General features: G+C 49.6%; 1 protein-coding gene across 1 annotated transcript in view; it reads left to right on the plus strand.

Moving 5' to 3' along the window:
* MAP2K6 (mitogen-activated protein kinase kinase 6) overlaps positions 1 to 20,996 on the plus strand; it is a 45,820-nt gene that overhangs the window by 12,341 nt on the left and 12,483 nt on the right. Inside the window, exons 2-7 of the mRNA XM_033076972.2 lie at positions 13,712 to 13,778; positions 14,578 to 14,626; positions 17,165 to 17,278; positions 19,416 to 19,535; positions 20,037 to 20,153; positions 20,549 to 20,600. Of these exons, the coding sequence (XP_032932863.1) occupies positions 13,712 to 13,778; positions 14,578 to 14,626; positions 17,165 to 17,278; positions 19,416 to 19,535; positions 20,037 to 20,153; positions 20,549 to 20,600 (519 nt within the window). The remainder of the gene's footprint in view (positions 1 to 13,711; positions 13,779 to 14,577; positions 14,627 to 17,164; positions 17,279 to 19,415; positions 19,536 to 20,036; positions 20,154 to 20,548; positions 20,601 to 20,996) is intronic.

Below are 20,996 nucleotides of genomic sequence, written 5' to 3' on the forward strand. Positions count from 1 at the left end.
TCTTGTGGGGACAGTGACACCCCAGAGGGGCTGTGGGCTGAGCCCCCCACGCTGGAAATTCCTGATCCTTGTGCTATCCAAGCCCTGCTTTTCCCAGGTTTAAACCTCCTGCCTCCTTCTGGCTGGAGGAGCCTCAGCACTCCCAGCACTGGGAGGGTGGTGATGAGGAGCCAGCAGTGTGTGTCAGGCTGTCCCTTTTGGGGCTGGGAGCAGCTGCTGCAGCTAAGCCAGGACTCTGGCACTGCCTTTTCACCCCTGATCCTGCCCAGGCTGGCACTTAGGCCAGGCTTAATGTGGGCATGAGCTCAGGCTGAGCACGTGCTTTAATGTGAGCAGCAGCAAGGCACAGAGCCCTCCCAGCTGTGCCAGCCAGCGGGTGGCAATGTCACCTTCCTGCTCCAAAGCCACTTGAATTTCTCCAGGACAGCTCCACTCTGCAGCCCTGGGTGCTGCCCCTGCAGCTGGGCACAGGCAGAGCTGGGCTGTGTTTGCAGCTCTGCTGTTTCAAAACCCCTTTGCAGGATCTGCTGGGAGGAAATCCCAGCTGCACCAAACACGTTAAAAACCTGAAATATAATACTGGAACTGAGCAGAGACCTGGAGCAAAAATGTGTCTGGGGGTGTCAGATGTGAGTGCATCTTGTCACCCTAAGAAAATTGGAGTTTGAGGCTCCACATGGCAGTGGGGAAAGGAGTTGAACTTGGTAATGTGGGTCCTTTCCAAGTCAGGATATTTATAATTGTATGGGGTGGGTACTTTGCTGGGTTTGGGAAGTACAGAAGTGTTTGTAGCTGGGCTGGGGCTCATGGATTTAAGGCAAGTCCTGCTCTCCTTGTGGCTGAGGCAGATGGAGCACCTGCTTTTGTGTTAAATATAGGACAGCTGCTGCTGCCTGCTCGTGATTTGTGTGGGAGGTTGGTTGGAGTCCCGTGGTCACTCACAGTGGTGGTCAGAGGTGAAATCCTGGTGGAGAAGGGGAAATTAAAAAAGCAAGTGGAGTACTGGGAGTGATGCATTGCCTGCAGCACACATCCTGGTCTGGCAGCTTCATCCCCTCATCCATGGGGGCATGGCAGGGTCCCTAGGGACACTTTTAGGGTGCTAAAAAGGAGCAGAGCCAGGCACAAAGGTTTGGGTGAGCCATGGTGCAGGGATATTTGGGAAGCTCTGTGCTGCTTTTACACTGCTGGCAGGTGTGGGAGGTGTCTGTGCCCCTGCCCACACATCCCCTGTGCCCAGGCAGAGCCCATCCCCTGCTCTGGCACCTCCTCCCCATCCCAGCCCCTGCCCTGCCATGGCCAGGTGCTCTTTGGCACAGCCAGGTGCTCTTTGGCACAGGAAAAACAGGCACAGAGGCAGCAGCAGTGAAAGCAGCCTGGTCCTCCAAATCCTCCTTCACAAAAGCCCTTTTGTTCCCCAGGAGAATTCCAAGAGCTTTTCTCCAGTTTTGGTTCCAGCAAACTCCCACTGCAAGGAGACAGGCGAGGGCTGAAAACAAAGTGGCAGCAAAATAAAAAAGTCCCTGGTGAAAAAAGCCCAGCCAAGGCTGGAGGATCTTTCCTGACAGCCTCCCTGGCCTGCAGCTCCTGTTGATTTGCTGATTTGAGATAAGCAGTGAAGAAAACAGACTCTGGGATGGGGAGGGAGTGAAGCCAGTGGGCTTTGGCAGAGGGAAAATGGGGATGTGATTTGTGGTGTGCTGGTGCCTGGGGGAGTGCCTGCCCCATCCCTGCAGCTCCAGTGCTGGGATTTCTCATGGTATGGGAAAAGGGGAGAGGCCATGAGGCTCCAGTGGCCTCTGTGCATCTCCATCACCCTCACATCTTTCCCAGAGCAGCAGGAGGATGTGGCCACCCCACTGCTGGAGGGCACAAGGGATGCAACCAGCTCCAGTGACCAGGAGGAGCAGAAAACCAACTTTAGGGACCTCTTGGAGCCCAGGAGGATTTCCCTGAACCTTGGCTGTGTCTTTCTTGCAGCTGCCCTGTCATGCTGTGTGTGGATTTTAGGATTTGAGGGCATTTGAGATGGTGTGATGGAGGAGTGGAAGGAAGGCTTGGACCACCTGTGAAGTTGTTGGGTGGAAAAACAATTTAGCAAAGGAAGGTGAGAAGAAGGAAGAGGCTTTGGTCCTGTTGGAGATGGGAGGGTGCATGCACAAAGCATGGAATTCTGCATTTTGTGGGCTGCATCCCTTGGCAGCTGCTGAAATCCTCATCCATGCAGGTCCCTTGCTGTGGTGGAGGTGTCTCAGAGCCCACAGCTCTGAGGTGTTTTTGGCTTAATTCCTCTCTGCACACACCAGGCAGAGGGGACACACAGACCAGGCTTGTGCAGCTCCAGGAATTGGTGAGATCCTTGTGGGTCCCTCCCAGCAGGGATGTTTGTGATTCTCCACATCACCCATGGCCGTGGAGGAGGTTTTTAGGGCTGAAATTTGTGTGTGCACATCCTGCTGCTCCATCCCTTCCACCAGCACCTCCTCCCCTCTCCATCCCATGGAGCCTGTTCCTCACAGAGCCTCTGGCTGCTGGGGTGAATCAGGAGAGAGCACCCAGATCAGAGTGAAAATCGGGGTGGAATTCCCTGGGATGCAGTGCTGGAATTCCCTGGGTGGAATTCTCTGGAATGCAGTGCTGGAATTCCCTGGGATGGGGTGCTGGAATTCCCTGGGATGGGGTGCTGGAGTTCCCTGGGTGGAATTCTCTGGGATGGGGTGGTGGAATTCCCTGGGATAGGGTACTGGAGTTCCCTGGGTGGAATTCCCTTGGGATGAGGTGCTGGAATTCTCTGGGATGCAGTTTTGGAATTCCCTGGGATGCAGTGCTGGAATTCCCTGGGATGGGGTGCTGGAATTCTGGAATGCAGTGCTGGAATTCTGGGATGGGGTGCTGGAATTCCCTACGATGTAGTGCTAGAGTTCATGGGATGCAGTGCTGGAATTCCTGGGATGCAGTGCTGGAATTCTCTGGGATGCAGTTATGGAATTCTGGGATGGGGTGCTGGAATTCTGGGATGGGGTGCTTTAGTTCTGGGATGGGGTGCTGTTGTGCAGGGTGCTGATGCCTGTCTGCACAGAGGTTTGGGAGGAGCTGTGCCCTTTCCCCCAGGCCATCAGAGCAGCTGGATGCACACGCCAGATGGGTTCAGCCAGAGTGTTGTAACAGGGATTTCAATATTCCCCTCTCCCTGCAGCCTGAATGCTGCAGGCAGGCAGAGCTCTCCTATCTCCCATCAGCACCTAGGGGATGATGGATTTGGGGCTGCTTTGCATTGCTGTGCTGTCTGGAGGGAAGCTGGCTGATCCCTGCTGCCTGTCTGGCCTTGTCACATCTCTAGATGCCAGCGTGGTGCTGGCACCAGCTCAACAGGGACAGGAACTGCTTTGGGTGGCCCCAAGTTGTTCCCTGGATAGATTGGAAGTGATGCTGTGTCTGGCTGGGAAGGGACATTAACTGGGAAGGGACATTGTCTGGCCAAGCTGTTTGTTGTCACCTCCCCATTAGTGTCAGGAAGAGAGCATGTGGCTGCTCTCTGCTGATCTCTGAGTGTGGAAATGGGCACTGAGGGCCCCATTTCCTCTCATGTTGCTTTTCCTGCAGGCCAGCACTGGAATGGGACAGAGGAAAACCACTGGGGCAGAGCCCAGCTGGGAAGTGAAATCTGTGGTGCTGGAATGTCCCAGCCAGTGTGGGAGCCCAGGAAACAGCTCAGTGACACAAAGGACCCTAAACTCTCTATTTGTAGGATCTCCTCCATCAGACAACCAACCAGCCTCTATCTCCAGACTGGCCCTGGGTGCTGGTGTCCCACAAAACCTGCTGGATGGTTGCTCTAGTCTGTGATTATCCCTGCAGGAGCTGGGCTCAGCTTTGTTTGCTGGGGGTTCCAGGGGGTACAGAATTATCCCAAAGCTGTAGGAGCTGCCTGTCCCCTCCCCAGGGTCCCTGCAGCCCCCCTTCAGGGCATGTCCTAGCACAGGATCTCTGATCTCTATCAAAAGTGTCTCTTCCACTTTGCACTCAGAAGGTGTGAACTCCTGTAAGATTTGGAAATGCACTGTTTATCAGGGTGACAGACTTGTAACCCAAATGTGCAGATAAACACGGAGAAATTTCAGTGTTGACATGAGTAACCCTGCAGCCCTTTCACAGGGTGTGTTAAGAGGAAAATGGGCAGAGTAAGAGAGATTAGCCTGAATCAGGAAATTACCTTCAAAATTGAATTACTGAAATACAGAGCTTACTGAAAGGCAGGCAAATAGCTCCTGATATTTGCAGAGTTTGGTGACATTTGTGTCCGTGTGCGCACCACAGGATCCGCAGATTAATTCTGCTGGAGTCCGTGTCGCAGAGCTCTGTGCTCTGCCTTGTTCCAGCGTTTTCTCCTGCTGCTCTTCAGAGCTTCTCCTGCTGGAGGCCAGTCTGAGGCAGGCACCAAGCCCTGACCTTGTGGTTTTACCTCTCAGCAAAGCTGCAGATCTTTGTCTCGGCCGTGTTTGTGCCTTAGCAGGGCTGACCTGCGTCAGCCGGGAGCGCGGCACAGCCGGGCCCTGGGACACAAATAACCCTGGCATTGCTCAACCCTGCCACTGGTTCACCGGGTGCACTGCTCCCTGCACGGCCCTGCACGGCCCTGCACAGCCCTGCTATTTTGGTTTGGAGCCTCTCCTGCCCTGGGTTTATTACAGGTTGTAGGGTTGAGTCAGAGGAGCGAGTTCAGCCCTGTGACGGAGAAAGCCTGGGGCAGGCGCTGGAACAGCTGGGTGCTGGGGCACAGCTGGGTGCTGGGGCACAGGATGGGTGCTGGGGCACAGGGTGGGTGCTGGGGACATGGCTGGGTCTTGGTGCATGGCTGGGTGCTGGCACATATTTGGATGCTGGAGCACAGACAGGTTCTTGCACACATCTGGGTGCTGGGACACATCTGGGTGCTGGGACACATCTGGGTGCTGGCACACATCTGGGTTCTGGGACACATCTGGGTGCTGGCACACATCTGGGTTCTGGGACACATCTGGGTGCTGGTGCCCAGACAGATTCTTGGACACATCTGGGTTCTGGGACACATCTGGGTGCTGGTGCACAGATGTCGGTGCTGTCACACATCTGGAAGGTGTCACACATCTGGAAGGTGTCACACATCTGGGTGCTGTTGCACAGGTGCTGTCACACATCTGGAAGGTGTCACACATCTGGATGGTGTCACACATCTGGGTGCTGTCCTGGCACCCCCAGGACAGAACAGTGATTTGCATCCCCACCACTGCAGTGTGACGGTGTCAGAGGGAGTTTGGAGTTTGGGATCAGCTGCTGTGGGGTCAGTGGGGCAGCTGTGCCCAGGCCATGCCAGGCCCTGCTCTTCAGAAGCCTTGGGAATTCACATGGGCTGTGAATGCAGCATTGTCTGCTCCCGTGGTGTGCCCATGTTTCTGGGTTTCCTGCTGTGCTCTCCTTCTGGTCCACGTTGGAAAAATTCACCACATGAAAATGCTCTTGCCTTTCCTGCTGCCTGACTCAAAATATGACTCCTTGGGCACAGAAAGGGAAATAAATAATGCTTTAATTCAGATGTAAAGCTGTGAGCTGCAGTGTGGACACCATGGGGCCATGGTGTGCTCAGACCTGGATGTGCCACCAGCCACCAGCTGTGCCAGCAGCTCCATGGCATCCAAACTAGAGGAGAAGAGCCTGGAGCTGGGACCACCTCAGCCCCAGAGCCATGGCAGGCTCAGCTCCCTTCCCCAGACAGCTCAGAAATGTTGTGAAGGAAACACATTTCAAGTTTGCCGTTTCCAGGGAGTTGCTGCAAACAGCAGGCACAGATAAAGGACGTGTGGGGAATGTCCCTGTCCTGCACAGAGGACACACCATCCTCCCTGGAGCATCTCCTGTTGCTTCCAGCAGATCCAGCTGTCCTGGCAGTGATGGAAGAGCAGCCCATGGCACTTGGCCACTCACTGGCAGGGCTAAGGAGGGAGCAGCTCCCTCAGGTTTCAGGGAGGAAAATAAAGCACAAATCCACCTCATCCCATCCCTTGGCCTGTGGTTGAAACTTCTACAGCTTTTAAACATCTCTTGCATATTAAATTCTTTTTGTGGCTTAGTGAGGGGTCAGAAACCTGATTTTCAGACCCACTTTTCCACATCCCTGGTGCTTACATGAACACCTGATATTTGTTTTTTTTTTTTTTTTTCAGAAATTAAGGCTTGGCTAAAACTCTGCATTTCCAAAATGGATGGTGGGCACAGCTCAGCCACTCACTCGCCCTGTCCCTGGCACAGAGGGGATTTAGGCACCTTTACCAAAATGTTACCAAGGCACACAAGCCAACCATGGGGGCAGAAGTGGCCCCACAGCCACCAAATCCCTGTCACCTGCAGTTCCATCCCACAGGATTTATCCAAAATCCACTGCCTGGTTCCACACTGGGACTGCCCAAATTTCAAAGGGTTTCACCCATTTGGTGCTGCAGGAATTGCCACATGGGGGGACATGTGGGGATTTGGCTACTTGAGGAATGTACCCCCATTTGTGTTCTCTTTGAGGGCTTTCCATCATTTCCAGCTGAAATTATTTCCATTGCAGCTGGAGTGGAACCAGAAGGAGCCCGGGTGCTGCTCCAGCACACTCACTGAGAATAGACTTTGTTATCTCTGTGTATTTGAATTTTCCAGCTCAGCACTGGGCAGGGAGCCCCAGGCTCTGCTCCTGGCTGTTGTTTAGTCTGGAGTGACAGTGCTTGGCTGTGGGGACACCAGGAATGTCCCAGCCTTGCTCCTCCTCTCACACTGGGCTGAGATATCCCCATGTGTGTGGGGTTCCTTGGGGCAGAGACCTGGGCAGGATTAAAGGCTTTAAACCTTGAGCACTGGGTGACAGGACTGAGGGACAGGGACAAATCCAGCCAAAAGAATTGGCAATTAGAAATAATGAACCTGTGAGATGGTTTGTAATATCTGTTAATTTTTTTCTTTTTCACTTCTTTGGTTCTTTTTTGGGAAAAATATTTTTAAAGGCAAGGTTGCTACAGCTGCTCTGCCCTGGGTGCTCTCAGCAGCTTTGAGATGTCTCAGTGTTTGTGTCCAGGATGTTTAATGAGCGAATTTCTCAGAGATTTGGGCGTTTCCAGGTGTCCTGCAAGGCTAAAAGTTCTCTTAGACAGCATCAAACCCAGATTGGAGCTGAGCTGTGGATAAAGGCTGCCCTTTGCACTTGCACTCCAAGGCTTTGTGTGAAGAACTCTCTCCTGCTGGGCATCTCCAGCGTGGCTGGGACACAAAGGAAATAATCAAATACAGTAATTGCACCATTATAAGCTGCACCATTTTGACTAAAATTTTGGTTGGAACCCAAAGTGCGGCTTATAATCAGGTGCGGCTTATATATGGACAAAGAATGAAAAGTTGCTGTTTTAGTTTGGAGGACAGGTGTGTGCTGAGAAAGGCAGGAGCTTCTCTTTGAAATGGAGAATGTAAACCCCCTCCCTCCAAATTATTATAATTTTGAAATCAAGGGGCTCTCAGGCAAAGATATGGGAATTAGGAATAACAGTTCTTTACTAGGGAAATTAAAATAGAAATACAGTACTACAAAGAACAAACCCCAAACCCTGACACAGTCAGAGTACAGCCTGACACCCGTCAGGCAGGGTGTTGGCAGCAGTCCCATCCCATGGTGGCTGCATCCTCCTGCAGTGACAGATGTGGCTCAGTTGGAGCAGTGCTCCTGTACAAGGTGCAGTTTCCCTCCGGAGCTCCAGTGGGGATGTGGAGAAATCCGGTTTTCCTCTGGAGTCCAGTGGAGAAAGGGGCTCCCTTAGTGTCCCAAAACCTCTGTTTTTATCTTGGTAAGAAATGTTGGGCTCTTCCCCCTGGCTGGAGCAACTCCCAATGGGATGCAGTAATTTTATCAGTCCCACAGTGGGACTCAATGGCCATGAGCAGAAAATGACTGGCTGGAGGAAGGATGGGTTGTGAAAAGATAAAGAACAATGCCCTGCCTGGTTTCAATGGATGCCCATTAGCAGAATATCTGCCGTTGAGATAAGGATCACTGCCCCCACCCTCAACAGATGGTGATAGAACAGATACCTTTTATCACACTCTGGATTGTAATGTGTGGTTTATAATCAGGTGTGGTTTATGTATGGACAAAGAATGAAAAGTTGCTGGCACCCGGAAGTGCGGCTTATACTCAGTGCGGCTTATAATCGTGAAATGACTGTGTATTACCGTAATTACCGAAATCACGGTAATGACTGCTATTACCGTATTTAGACGTAATTCGAAATATTACCATAATTACCATAATTACCGCTATGGGGGCACCAGGAGAGGTTGTAGGGGCACTCGATTTTTGCAATTACGGTAATTTGGGTAATTGCAGTAATTTGGGTAATTACGGTAATTTGGGTGGCAGCGACAGTATACAAAGTAAATTACGGTAGCTGCGGCAATGTACGCCCAATTACGGTAGCTGCGGCAATATACGGTTAATTACGGGAGCGCACGCATATTAGGGTAATTGTGGTACCGTGCTTGTCTATTCGGGTAATTATGTTAATTTGAGTGTGCGTATATTCGGGTAATTATGGTAATTAAATTTGGAGTGCACGCATATTCGTATAATCACGGTAATCGAATTTCGAGTGCACCTCTATTCGTGTAATTACGGTAATCGAATTTTGAGTGCACCTATATTCGGATAATTACGGTAATGAAATTTTGAGTGCGCCTATATTCCGGTAATTACGGTAATCGAATTTTGAGTGCGCCTATATTCGGATAATTACGGTAATGAAATTTTGAGTGCGCCTATATTCGGATAATTACGGTAATGAAATTTTGAGTGCGCCTCTATTCGGGTAATTACGGTAATGAAATTTTGAGTGCGCCTATATTCGGATAATTACGGTAATGAAATTTTGAGTGCGCCTATATTCGGATAATTACGGTAATGAAATTTTGAGTGCGCCTATATTCGGATAATTACGGTAATGAAATTTTGAGTGCGCCTATACTCTGGTAATTACGGTAATGAAATTTTGAGTGCGCCTCTATTCGGGTAATTACGGTAATCGAAATTTGAGTGCGCCTATATTCAGGTAAATACGGTAATGAAATTTGGAGTGCGCCTCTATTCGGGTAACTACGGTAATCGAATTTTGAGTGCGCCTATATTAGGGTAATTACGGTAATCGACTTTTGAGTGCGCCTATATTCGGGTAAATACGGTAAATTTTTTTTTTTTTTTTTTTTTTTTTTTTTTTTTTTTTTTTTTAGTGAGCCTATACTCGGGTAATTACGGTAATCGAATTTCAAGTGGGAATTTCTAGGGTGGGAGTTAATCCATGGCCATGGATCCCCTCCCTCTGCAAAGTGGCACTTCAGGATCAGGGCAGCCTTTGGTTGTGGAGCTGCCCATGAGCCACCAAAATTCACTTTTCTCCCACGGGAATGCATCAATCATTCCCATTTTCTCCTCATTTTAGGGGTGGGGGTTTGCTCACACAGAGAGTGCAGCTGATAGGGAAAAGCAGATCATTTAGCTTTTAAAGCCTTCCAAGAAATCAGACCAAAAAAAAAAATCTTTGGGAGAGACAGGATTTTTAAATGAGCCACTTTTATCTCCTAAAAAAATGGGAGCAAAAGGCACTTCCTGCCTGTGAAATTTTACCAGCAAGTTCTATGCCTAAGAGTGTTGTTTGAAGGGAAATGTTGCTGCATGGCTATTGAACACATTTTCAATAATAAATTGTGGTGAAGCCAGAACTAGTTAATATCCTTTGAAGGAAACAGGAGCTTTTTGTGGCAGGGAAGCATTTATTTTGGATTATATCATAAAAGTGAAAAGTCTGGGGAATGGGATTTTCCTTCAGAAGTCAAAGTTTATTTTCTGTTACATGTGGGCAGCAAATTCCTCTCTGTCTTCCCTTTCTTTGTTATTCTCTGTTCTTTTCACTGGGAAACGCTGAAGTTTCCTTTTGCGAATTTTGAAATTGAAAAATTTCGATTTTTCATAGGAAAAACTTTGAAATATTTATTTTTTCAATATTTAAAGCTGCTCTAATCGGAAGCAGAAAATCAGGGAATCTCCAGGGGTGGAAAAACTCTCCAAACTCACTGAATCCAAACGTGAATCCAGCACATTTGAACCCTCCAGGGATGGTGATCCCTGGGCAGCCTCTTCAATACCTGACCACTTTTTTGGTGAAGAAATTCCTCCTCATTTCCAATCTAAACCTCCACAGACACAACCTGAGGTTGTTTCCTCTCTCTGCCCTTGCAAGACAGATTTTTTGATTTTTTTTTTTTTGTACAGGTGGCACCTTCTTCAGCTCAATTTTTACTGTGGACCATTTTATTTTGCTTTAAAAAAAGTAGATTTAACCTTCTGCTGAATGTCACAGACAGCCTGGAAGTTCTGCTTATCAAAACTGGGATCTGGAATTGTCTCTCAGCATCACCCAAACCAGGCTTGGTTTTTTTTTTCCCCCTCAATTATTCTTAAAACTTGGTTTTTGAGTCCAGTGCTTGTGGATGTCTCAGTGTGCCAGATTGGAGGCAGAGCTCTTAAATGAGATTTAGCTCAAAGGGTGAGAGACCAGCAAGGCTCCAGGGGTTGTTTACACAGAAAATTCTTCATTTTTTGGGTGCTGCTGAGCCACCAACAAACCCTTGTCGTGATTCCCTGGGGCTTTTCCTTATTAAAAATCCCAAAAAGCTGCAGCACAAACTTTGGGATGGAGCCCTGTGCTGGTATTTTGGTGTGTGTGGAGCCTGTGTGGATCGATACCTGGGTGGATTTTGTGTTCCAGTCCCTGAGCTGGGCACTCCTTTATTGAATCACCTGCTTTTCTCAGATTTGCAGCCTCCAAAAACTCAGTTTCTCTGTCTTTGCACTTGCCACTGATAAACACATGCAGTGGTTTTTGTCCAGGAAACAAAGCTAAAAATAGTCATGATTTGTAAAAACACTGTGGAAAATACCACTTTTCTGGTGGATGGAACAGGTACCATCCCATTTTCTGTGCTGCCCCCACATTTGGAGCTCCTGTGCAGATGATTTTAAGGCTGTGTCATCTCCCCAAGCCTGCTCTGGCAAACTGGGGGATTTTATTTTGACACTTGCTTGGCAGCTCCTGTTGAACAGAACTGATCTCGAGCCTTCCAATCATTCTTTTCCTTTAAAAAAAAAAAAAAAAAAAAGCCTTTTAAGTATGTTTGTGTTTGGGGAGAAAGTCAGTCGTGTTGAATTGTGGAGCTGGGGATTGGGGTGAAGGGGGATCCTGGTTCCTCTGCAGGAACCAGGGTTGGTTCTGCTCCTTATTTCTGCTCAGGATTGCTGGTCCTTCCTGCAAACCATGGCAGACTGGCCCCAGAGGCTTGGAGAGATGAGTGCTTTGCATGTTGGAACAAAAGGAGCTCAGAAATTTGGCCTGATCCAGTTAAAAGCCAAGAAATTTCAGCCCAGGATTCATTAAACACCCAAAGAGTCAGCACATTCCCCCTGGGTGCTGCAGGTGCAAGTCCTGCCCATGGCAATTCCATTTCCCATCCCTCCTCCCATGAAATCCATGTCTAATTCAAGCTTGTGTTGTTGCTTTCTGCTTTCTTGAAAAGAAAACCCCAAAGAATGTTGAATTCTGCCTGTGCCTTGGCAGCTCGAGCGCACCGACAGATTGCGCTTCAAAAAAATGGCAAAGTTTCAAAATATTGTGTTCTGTGAAGAAGAGACAAGGCAAATAAACTCCCCAAAGTGCAGGTTTTATTTCCCCAGGAGGAAAGGATTTCATGTTTATTTGGGTTTGGTGTTTTTGCTCCCTGGTTGTGCTGACACCACTCGTGAACCGAGATAAGATTGAGCACTGCACAACCTGTGCTGGGTCCAGTTCAAATCAGCTCCATTCCCAGTAAATTCATTTTGTCCCTCCCAGAGCAGGTTCCTGAGGCTCAGGGACAGCACATGGCATGATGCAAACAAAACCATGAGTGATAAAATGGAAAAAAAATGGAAAAACAGAGCAAATTTGTGCCCGTTTCTGGTTTGATTTTGGTCGTGAGTGCAGCAGAGTGAAGGGTTGGGATTTGTCAGAGTGTTAACAGGGACAGCTCAGCCCTAGAAGAAGCAGTTCCTCCGTAGGGTTTTGGTGTTTTCTCCACGTGCAGAACCAGTTTGAAGATGATTTTAATTTTTGGGGAGACTCAGAGCTGTTCTTTGTGCCTTGCTGCTTTTGTTTTGCTTTTCCTGTGTGAGGTTGGGAGCTCCTGGAAGCAGAGAATTGGCTTTTTGGGGTTTTTTTTTCCAATTTTTATTCTCTGTGTGCATTCACAGCTCTGTTGATTTCTAATCCCAGCAGTGAGTGTGCACAGGGGTTTTCAATAAATGCTGTTCCCACGAGGTGTCAGCTGGGGTCTTGCAGCCTGCCCCATCCTGGAATGACTTTGTCAAAAGGAGAGAGCAAAAAACCCATCTTTTGGAGCAGACAAGGGAAAAAAATACTAAAAAACCATTAAAAGATCACTAAAAATGAAAAAAAACCTATAAAACAACCAAAACAAAGCTCCAAACCCAAACAAACCATAAGAATCTTTTAAAAAAACCCCAAACAAAACAAAATACCCAGAACAACACCAACAAAAAAAAAAAAACCCAAAAAACAAAACCCTCAAAAAATTGCTAATCTGAATTGATTAATTGATTCATAAAAGTCATTTTCCATCCTGGGTGCCTGTCCTTTGTTCCAGCACCCCTCTGGCACTGGGATGCACAGGCATCTATTGATGTTTCAAAAGGAAAAAGAAATTCAGACGTGTCAGGTGAAGCTGGAGAGAGAGGTTGGGACCAGAGAATAAAACTCATGCTAAAAATAAAGAGTAATTGATATAAATTATTAGATTTAAAATGCCTAAATTAGATGCTTGTGCCTTTTTTGAGGGGATGGACCAAAGATTTTATTACCCAGCCAGATGTTTGCCTTGGGTTTGGTGGCATGGCTGATGATTCCAGGTTATTTTCTCCATAAATTTGAGCCCCCAGCTGAAATGCAGGCATGAAAAGCTTCTTGTGTTTGCTCTGCTCTGCCTGGCTCTTGTGGCTGCTGGGTTGGACCCCCTTTCCAGGAGAGCTGCAGCTGAGCTGCCTCACATCTTGAGCTGCATCCAGCTCAGCAAAGCTTGGCTGCTCAGTGTGAATAGGAACAAATGGCTCTGAAGCCTGCAAACTTGAATTCTGCTTTATTTTTGCTGGGTTTGCATAACTTCAATGACCAGGAGGTGAAACATGCAGTTAAACAGAGTCAGAATCTGCCACTTTCAGATGCAATTTTAAGGAGATGTTTCATCCTGCCAGGGTTTGAAGTTGTGTGTCTGGAGTGGTTTTAAATCTGAGAAATGTTTGAAGGGATCCTACGTGGGTAGGAGGAGAAATACCTTTCCCTTTGCATGTTCTCATGCCAGAGTTCTTGCCTGCTCTGTGGCCCAAGCTGGCAGCCAGGTTTAAATGAAACCTTGCTGAACAAAGGCACTTTATGTTTGAACTCTGTGCCCTGAGTCTGCCCCACCAGCCTGGCTGGGCATTTCTGTTAAATAAGATCAACAAATACACACAAGCTGTGTTTTGCAAATTCCCCCTGAACAAATCATCACAACAACAACAACAACAACAGCAAAGTGCCTTTTTAAACTCTGCCTCTTTCTTGTTTCACAGGCAAGAAGAGAAACCCTGGGCTGAAAATTCCTAAAGAAGCATTTGAGCAACCACAGACCAGCTCCACGTAAGTGTGCAGGCTCTGGGGCAGGATGGAAAGCAAACCACACAGCTCAGCTGCCCTCAACCCTGGCTGGAGATGGCTCTGAGCACCCTGGGCTGCTGGAAAGGCTCCCTGGCCATGCCAGGACTGGAATTAAATCATCTTTAAGGTCCCTTCCCTGGAATTAAATCATCTTTAAGGTCCCTTCCAACCCAGACCATTCCTGGATAATTTCACAACCTTTGCATTTCCCAAGGGGTTTTTACCCATCTGTGCTGCTTTAATGATGCAGGAAAAGATAAAAACCAGAATGGGCCCCCAGTTTGCACTGGTGTGGCACTTTGGGCACCAGTTTGAGTGGCAGGCATTTGGTCAAAGAATAAAAACTCCTCCCCTTCCTCCCTCCTCAGCCTTCAGAAGGAATCTCTCTGTTTCCAAAGCACTTTGTGCAACCCCAGCCTGCTTGGCTCTCTTTGAGTGTTTTTAACCTGTTCACCTGTGCTGTGGGACTGAGGTGATGACTTATAGCAGGTTTAGATGTCCCTACCCATTTAATCCATTTTTCATACAGGCTGGCAAAGATTTGGAGCTTGCCACCTGCCTTGATTTCCCAGTGAATCCCTCTGGGTTCCTGCAGGGGCAGGCTGGGTGTCAGAAATGCCAATTTTTTCCCTTTTTGGGATGACTTTGTGGATCCTGCAGAGCTCAGGGCTGCTGGCCTGAAGGTGTGAGGGGATGGTTTGGGGCTTGCATTTACTCACTGAGAGAAAATTGATCTTTGTAGGGAATATTTCAAACTTCTTCCCTTTTTTTTTCCCTGCAGGCCACCCAGAGATCTGGACTCCAAAGCCTGCATCTCTATTGGTGAGGAGGTAAGGCTGGGAGAGCTCTGACTTCATTTAACCCCCCAAAAAGGGAAGATAATTAAATACCAGCTGTTACAAACAACACAGCCCATTTTACCTGAAACACAAAGCAGCTGCTGGAGGAATAAAACCTGACAAGAGCCAACCTGGGAGCTGGTGAGCTCTGGGGGTTTGTGAGCCACATCCAGCCATAAATCTGGAGGTGTTTGTGCTCCTGCAGCCAGGGGGAAATCTCAGGGTGGCCCCTGGAGCTGCTGCCCTGCTGAACGTGCCCCCAGCACTCAGCCTTTGCCACGTGGGCTCCCTTCATATTTTCCACCATGGAAATTCCTTCCTTGCTGCACTGAGGTGCAGCTAATCCCCTGGAAATAATCATTATAAAGCAAGGGGGTTGCTAACAGGGTTGTTTGACTCTCCTCTGCAGTTCCTTTGCTGGTTTAAAGCCTTCACCCAGAATATTTCTCTTTGCTAATACTGAGGGTTATCTCTTCAGGAGCTGAACTCAGGGTAGATGTTCCTGCCCTGGAAGCAAATCTTTCTGACAGCATGGAAGCCTGGTTGGAAAAAAAATATCAGGGAAAGAAGCAAACCCCAGGACAGTTATTTTGATAGGAGAAGAGCACAGAGCAGAGTTCAGAAAAGCACTCCAAAGCTGGACAATAAATTTATGAGGTGCAAAAGATAGGCCTTGGTGTCAGTGAGTAATTTATGCAGTGAAATGCTAATCCAAGAGTGGTTTAAAATGCCTGATTTTGGAGGCTTTGCTTTCATTTTGCATTTGTTATTTCCCCTGACTAGAGCAGGGGCTAGGAGGTGGAAACAGTGTGAGACACAAAATGGTGCAGCACAGAGACAATGATATTGTGGCAGAAAGGGGAAGGGCAGGAATGTCAATACAAATCCATCCCTTGTGTAAAGGGAGGAGAAAATGATGATGGACAAAAGAAATCCTTCCTGATTTGAAAAAAGGGAACATTCAGCTGGTATTTGGCCCATCTGCAGGTCTGGAAAAATAAGCTTTTAAAAACCTGGGGATGTTTCCATCATTGTTTGGAGGGAGAGGAGGATGGAAAGAAAATAAAATGAAGCAAGGTGGAAGGTGACTCCTTGGGGAGAAGCTGCTGTGGTGATTTCTGTCCCAGCCCTCAGAGTGTGGAGAGGCTGAAAGTGCTCAAGGGGGCAGAGCAGAGTGACAGGACAAGGGGAAATGGATTCCAAAAGGAAAAAGAGCAGGTTTAGGTGATACTAGGAGGGAATTGTTCCCTGGGAGGGTGGCAGGGCTGCCCCTGGATCCCTGGAGTGCCCAAGGCCAGGTTGGATGGAGCTGGGAGCAGCCTGGGACAGGGGGAGGAGGGTGAAATGAGATGAGATGGTCTTTAAGGTTTCTCCCACACAAACCATTCCATGGTGCCAGCTCAGAGGGCTCAGTGATCATCATTCCATGGCTCTGGGGTGTGGGGGGCTGTGGGCACAGCATCCCATGGCAGGAATGGTCCTGCTGTGAATGGTCCTGCTGTGCCTGCCCTCCACACAGCTGGGCAGGGAGGATGGAGCAGATGGCCCCAGGGCATCCCTTCCACCCTTCCCCATGCAGTGGCAGTGATTTTGTGACACAGTCCCTCTGAGTTGGGTGATCACTGATCCCCCTGCAGCTCCAGGGCTGTGATTTTGTGACACAGCCCCACAAGTCACATCCCCTCTGAGCTGGGTGATCACTGATCCCCCTGCAGCTCCAGGGCTGTGATTTTGTGACACATCTCCACTGAGCTCTGTGATCACTGATGATCCCTGCAGCTCCAGGGCTGTGATTTTGTGACACATCCCCTCTGAGCTGGGTGATCACTGATCCCCCTGCATCTCCAGGGCAGTGATTTTGTGACACATCCCCTCTGAGTTCTGTGATCCCCCTGCAGCTCCAGGGCTGTGATTTTGTGACACAGCCCCCCTGAGCTCTGTGATCACTGATCCCTCTGCAGCTCCAGGGCTGTGATTTTGTGACACAGCCCCACAAGTCACATCCTCTCTGAGCTCTGTGATCACTGATCCCCCTGCAGCTCCAGGGCTGTGATTTTGTGACACATCCCCTCTGAGCTCTGTGATCGCTGATGATCCCTGCAGCTCCAGGGCTGTGATTTTGTGACACATCCCCTCTGAGCTCTGTGATCACCCATCCTCCCTGCAGCTCCAAGGCTGTGGAGGGGCTGCAGTGACAGTGATTTTGTGACACATCCCCTCTGAGCTCTCTGATCCCTCTGCAGCTCCAGGGCTGTGATTTTGTGACACATCCCCTCTGAGCTGGGTGATCACTGATCCCCCTGCAGCTCCAGGGCAGTGATTCTGTGACACAGCCCCACTGAGCTCTGTGATCACTGATCCCCCTGCAGCTCCAGGGCAGTGATTTTGTGACACATCCCCTCTGGGCTCTGTGATCCCCCTGCAGCTCCAGGGCTGCCCAGGGGCTGCACAGGGGGGAGGATGAGCCCCACAAGGGGGGACACAGCACAGAAGGAACCCCCAGGGCCCACTGATGGCTTTTGTCCCCAGAACTTTGAGGTGAAGGCCGATGACCTGGAGCCCATCTCGGAGCTGGGCCGCGGCGCCTACGGGGTGGTGGAGAAGATGAGGCACGTGCCCAGCGGGCAGATCATGGCAGTGAAGGTACAGTCAGCTGGCTCCTGTCCTTGCTGGGGTGCTGGGCATGTTTGGGATCCCCCCTGCTCCTTTCTGCTGCTCTCCTCATGAAATCCTCTCTCCACACAGACCCCGAGGGAGATCTGGGTTATTTCACCGTGTTTTAATTGCATTGAAATGCTTCAATCACATTATTCACCTTTATCCACAATATTCCTGTTGGCCTAGGATTCAATATACCAACATTTTTTATTTTTTAACATCGTTTTTTATGCCATTTCCCTCCTTTCCTTTAAACTCTGCTGCTGGTTTGAGGAGAACACTCACATATGTGTATATGCACACTCCACATATATATAAATTTCCACTTTTGTCCTCCTGTAGCCCCTCAGATTCACTTCATAATTATAAAGAAGAGTAAATCTAATTGCACAAGAGACTCTTCTTCATCTGGGACTTTTTCAGCCTCCTTGGAACAGGAAGTTTTTGTTGGGATTTTCACGTTTTGCCTGCCGCAGTGGGATCTTGACTCATGGCAGGCTTGGAGATTCTATCATGCAAAGTTTTCATAACAACAGCTCAGACTCATAAATTTGGAGATTAGGGAAATGGTCATGGGAAAAATTGTAGTTTGGGAAGGACCAGTTCTTGCTTGGCTGAATTTTATTCTCCTTTCAGAGTAAAAGATCTGGGAGCTCTGAGCACACTCGCTGCTCCTTGGTTGTGGGTGGATTTTGCTGAGGTCCCAGGCCCTCTGTGCTCTGCATTTGGTCTTTTTGTTTGCTCTGTGTTCCCCAACCTGCACAGGGTGATGGAAGATCCCAGCTGAGCATGGCAGGAGCATTCAGGCTCTCTGTGATGCTGAGCATTTGAATTCTGTGTGCACTGAGCTCTTTGGCCAAGGATCCTGTGAGCTCTATGTGAGCTGTGCCTGCCCTGCTGTGCTGTTTGGCACCTGAGGGTCTGCAGGGATTTCACATCCAGGACATCCCCTGGGGGACTGGGAAATGCCCCTTTTGCACAGCCATGGGGAGCCCTTGGGCTCTCTGGTGCCCAGAACCTGCTGATGTAACAGATGTCCACTGGATCCAAAAGTGCCAGCTTCCCACCAGCCTGCAATTGGATTTCCTGCTCCTTTCTGGTGCCTGTAGAGAGCTGAGCTGGAGCAGAGGCTGAGCAGAGCTAAAGGAATAAAGCAGGGATTTATTAAACCCTTCACAGGATTCACCTTGGGCAGTGCAAGGATGGGCTCAGAGTCAGGAGTTTCACACTTTGATCAGTTCTGTTCCATCCCCACCTTGGGGTTCATTGTCCAATCCCAGCTCCAGGCTCTGCAGTCCCACCCTCCCAGATTCTCTCCTCCATTCCCTGGTTGCACTTTTTGGGGCTGGAGCTGCAGCCTGTCCTTGGTTCTGGGGCTGGGGAAGGATTGTTGTGTGTGCCTGAGCTGGGAGAGAGCCTGGAGCACTTTGTGTGAGTTCAGAGTTATATCCCAGTGCAGAATGGGGGAAATGTAAAAGATAAAACTGAAGGCATCACCTGCCCATGCAGGGGTGGGATGGGATGGATTTTAAGGTCCTTTCCAACCCAAACCATTCCATGATCCCACAAAATCTTGATCTGGATGAGTCCCCTTGGTTCTGCCATCTCCTCCACGTTTATTCCAAGCCTTCATCCATCCTCAGCCTCTTCCATTTGACATCTGAGGCTCCACACTCTCGTTCACCCTCCCTTGGATCCACATCTCCAAACCCTGCCCAGCTCCTCCAGCATCACCTTGTAGCAGAAAATCAACTGTTGGCACTTTTTGAGTGCAGCCTGTCCTTGGTTCTGGGGCTGGGGAAGGATTGTTGTGTGTGCCTGAGCTGGGAGAGAGCCTGGAGCACTTTGTGTGAGTTCAGAGTTATATCCCAACGCAGAATGTGGGAAATATGAAAGCTCAAACTTAAGACATCAGTTCTCCTCTCCCAAGCCACATCTTTATTCTGGCTCTTGCATCCAGAGTGGTGTTTGCAGGCAGGAGCAAAACCAGCAGTGGTGAGGAGACCCCTGGGTGCTGCCTGTGACCAGGGTGGTGACAGAGGGGTGGCACTGGGGGGCTGGGAGGGGGCAGCTGTGGTGCCAGGCCCTGGGCCAGCCCCCCCTGACCTGCTGTGTCCTGCAGAGGATCCGAGCCACAGTGAACAGCCAGGAGCAGAAGAGGCTGCTGATGGACCTGGACATCTCCATGAGGACAGTGGATTGTCCCTTCACTGTCACCTTCTACGGGGCACTGTTCCGAGAGGTGAGGCTCTGTGGGGCTGAATCCCCCCTCCTGCCCTTCCTGCAGTGCCAGGGGTCCAATCTCCACCTGGACACAGAGATTTCCTGACCTGAGGATGTGTCCCTTTGTGTGGCTGTGAGTGAGCCTGCTCCCAGAGGGGTAAAATTGCCCTGGCTTGGTTTCATCCATGTGGGAAGCTCTGCAAAGCAGGATTTATTGAAAAGCTTTCAGCAAAGCTCTGCTGCAGAGCTGAACTTTTCCTGGCTGGGCATTGGGAGCCTCAGTTCCTGATAACTTTCTGGGCTCCTAAATCACTGTGGCTCTGCTTTGGGTAGAGTAAACCCTAAATGGTAGGGAATGTGAACAGCTCTGAATTCCAGAGGGGAAAGAAAGCCCAGGACAGCTTTGCTGAATGGGTTTAAAAACCAGGGAAGGGAAAAGGGAAAAAGGAAAAGGGAAGGAAAGGAAAGGAAGGAAGGACTTTGTTGCAATATCTGGGTGTCTGCTTGCTTTGCTCTGCAGGGAGATGTGTGGATTTGCATGGAGCTGATGGATACCTCACTGGACAAATTCTACAAACATGTCATTGACAAAGGCCTGACGATTCCTGAGGACATCCTGGGGAAAATTGCAGTCTCTGTGAGTAGCACATGGTGAGGAGGGGAGGGAAAGGGGTAAGTCCTGCCTGACCCAAGCTCCCTGCTGTGTGTGCACCAGGAGGGGCTGGTCCATGTGCCCAGCTGTTCCCACAGCTGGCCATGTGTTTGGGCTGAAGCCATGAATGTGTCCATCCACAGACATGATGGAGACACCCAGGGTGAGATGTGGGGAGGCTCCTGCAGCTCCTTTCCCTTCTCATCAGGGTCCTGGAGCCCCCAGGAAGATCCCTGGGTACCCACCAGCACCCCAGGGTGCAGGACTCGTGGGGGATGAGGTTTTCCTGCCCTCCAGGCAGTCTAGGGGTGAAGCCAGCTGTCATTTCCTCCTCCCTGTGGTGCTGCCAGCTGTGACTGACTCTGGCTTTGTTGTTGCAGATTGTGAAAGCACTAGAACATCTGCACAGTAAGCTCTCCGTGATCCACAGAGGTGAGTGCCAGGCACACCCTGCCCTGCTCTGCCTGCCAGGGCTCCCAAAGTGCCCAGGACAGAGTGAGCCTTGGGCAGCAGAAATACTCCCCAGCACCTCATGGCTGTAGCAGAACCCAGGCAGGGGAGATGGATGCTGTTTGCTCCTTCAAATCTGCCACAGAAGTGGGGAGAAGGGCTGGCAGGGGAAGGGCTGTTTGCTAAACCCTTGCTCTGCTCCATCTGGGTGAAATTCTGTGCTGATGTGCAGTGAGAGGATCTCCCTGCCAGCCTCACCCTCCTGCACTGCCCCAGCCCTTCCAGGACCTTCCCTGAGCACAGCAGAGCAGTCTGACACCTAAACCAGCCCCACATGAAACCATCAATCCCTTCCTTAAACTCTTGTGACATTTTCCC

The sequence above is a fragment of the Catharus ustulatus genome, chromosome 20 (assembly GCF_009819885.2).
Source record: "Catharus ustulatus isolate bCatUst1 chromosome 20, bCatUst1.pri.v2, whole genome shotgun sequence".
Lineage (NCBI taxonomy): Eukaryota > Metazoa > Chordata > Aves > Passeriformes > Turdidae > Catharus > Catharus ustulatus.